We start from the raw sequence: 1,456 nt of genomic DNA, 5'->3' as shown, positions 1-1,456 counted from the left end.
TTTTTTTTAATGGGTTTTTCACAAGCTATTGTGCTTATGTTTGTTGTTATAGATTTTGAGAGAATATGGCTTCAACCTTTGCTGCCTTGTCGTCTGTTGGTTCTGTTACTTCAACCAGTGCCCATGTAGCAGATAAAAAACTGGCAAACACATATGAGACATTATCTTCATTTGGATCCATATCTTCCAGTTCATCTCGAGTGAAGAGTAAAAATGTAGTTCTGCGGAAAAGGTGTAATCTTAAGGTTCAGGCTTTGGCCAAGGACTTGCACTTTAACAAGGATGGTTCTGCAATTAAGAAGCTGCAGGTGAGTTTTCACATTAAATTGGCAAGATAGTCTCATTTCGTGGAATACTTTTCAGTTAATATCCAGTTTGTGTTGCTGCAATTCCTTACTTTTGCTACTTTTCCATTTTAGGCTGGTGTTAACAAGCTTGCAGATTTGGTGGGTGTCACCCTTGGTCCAAAAGGAAGGAATGTAGTTCTTGAGAGCAAGTACGGCTCTCCAAAAATTGTTAATGATGGTGTAACTGTAGCTAAAGAGGTATATAATGCTGACCATTTGAATCTGTATATAAGAATGATGCAATATGATCATTTTGATGGTTTTGATTTTTAACTTCAAGTTCAACGCAATCCGAATGTTCTTTGTAGGTTGAATTGGAAGACCCTGTGGAGAATATTGGTGCTAAATTGGTGAGGCAAGCTGCTTCAAAGACAAATGATTTAGCTGGTGATGGGACAACTACATCTGTTGTACTTGCACAGGGTATTATCACTGAAGGTGTTAAGGTTATTTATATTAAGGGCACTCTCTTGCAAATATTTAATGCACTATGTCCGAGCTTTGAATGAGTGTTTCTGACTTGACTTTTTTGGTGCTGATTTGTTCAGGTTGTGGCAGCGGGTGCCAATCCTATTCAGATTACAAGGGGTATTGAGAGGACAGCTAAAGCCCTGGTGTCTGAGCTTAAGTCAATGTCAAAAGAGGTAAACTTGAATCCTCCATCTGCCTATCTTACTGCACAGATTGCAAAATTCTTATTTTTCTGTATTTAGCCCTTAAAGTAGAGGCAACTGTATCTGGCATTTTTTGTTGATGGTATGTTAAGTTTATCTTGGTGGGACATTCCTTATTTTTCTTGTAATTGATGCAGGTTGAGGATAGTGAGCTAGCTGACGTAGCTGCGGTTAGTGCTGGAAATAATTACGAAGTGGGAAATATGATTGCAGAAGCTATGAGTAAAGTGGGCAGAAAAGGTGTGGTGACTCTTGAAGAAGGGAGAGGTTCTGAGAACAATTTGTATGTTGTCGAAGGCATGCAATTCGACCGTGGTTATATTTCTCCATACTTCGTCACAGATAGTGAAAAGATGGCTGTTGAATATGAAAATTGCAAGGTATTTACAATGTCTTTGAGATGATCCTTCTTTCTGTTATATAGGTTGGATCCAG

General features: G+C 38.6%; 1 protein-coding gene across 1 annotated transcript; it reads left to right on the top strand.

Moving 5' to 3' along the window:
• Positions 1 to 32: 32 nt before the first annotated feature.
• On the top strand, positions 33 to 1,438 carry LOC111383989 (chaperonin 60 subunit beta 3, chloroplastic-like). Its single transcript, XM_023008191.1, has 5 exons — positions 33 to 308; positions 420 to 545; positions 656 to 793; positions 896 to 991; positions 1,159 to 1,438. The coding sequence occupies exons 1-5, from the start codon at positions 66 to 68 to the stop codon at positions 1,423 to 1,425; spliced, it is 870 nt and encodes a 289-aa protein (XP_022863959.1). The 5' UTR covers positions 33 to 65; the 3' UTR covers positions 1,426 to 1,438.
• The last annotated feature ends 18 nt before the right edge of the window (positions 1,439 to 1,456 follow it).

Source organism: Olea europaea, unplaced genomic scaffold (assembly GCF_002742605.1).
Source record: "Olea europaea var. sylvestris unplaced genomic scaffold, O_europaea_v1 scaffold28014, whole genome shotgun sequence".
NCBI classification, from domain to species: Eukaryota; Viridiplantae; Streptophyta; class Magnoliopsida; order Lamiales; family Oleaceae; genus Olea; species Olea europaea.
This window is presented reverse-complemented; position numbering and strand designations above follow the sequence as displayed.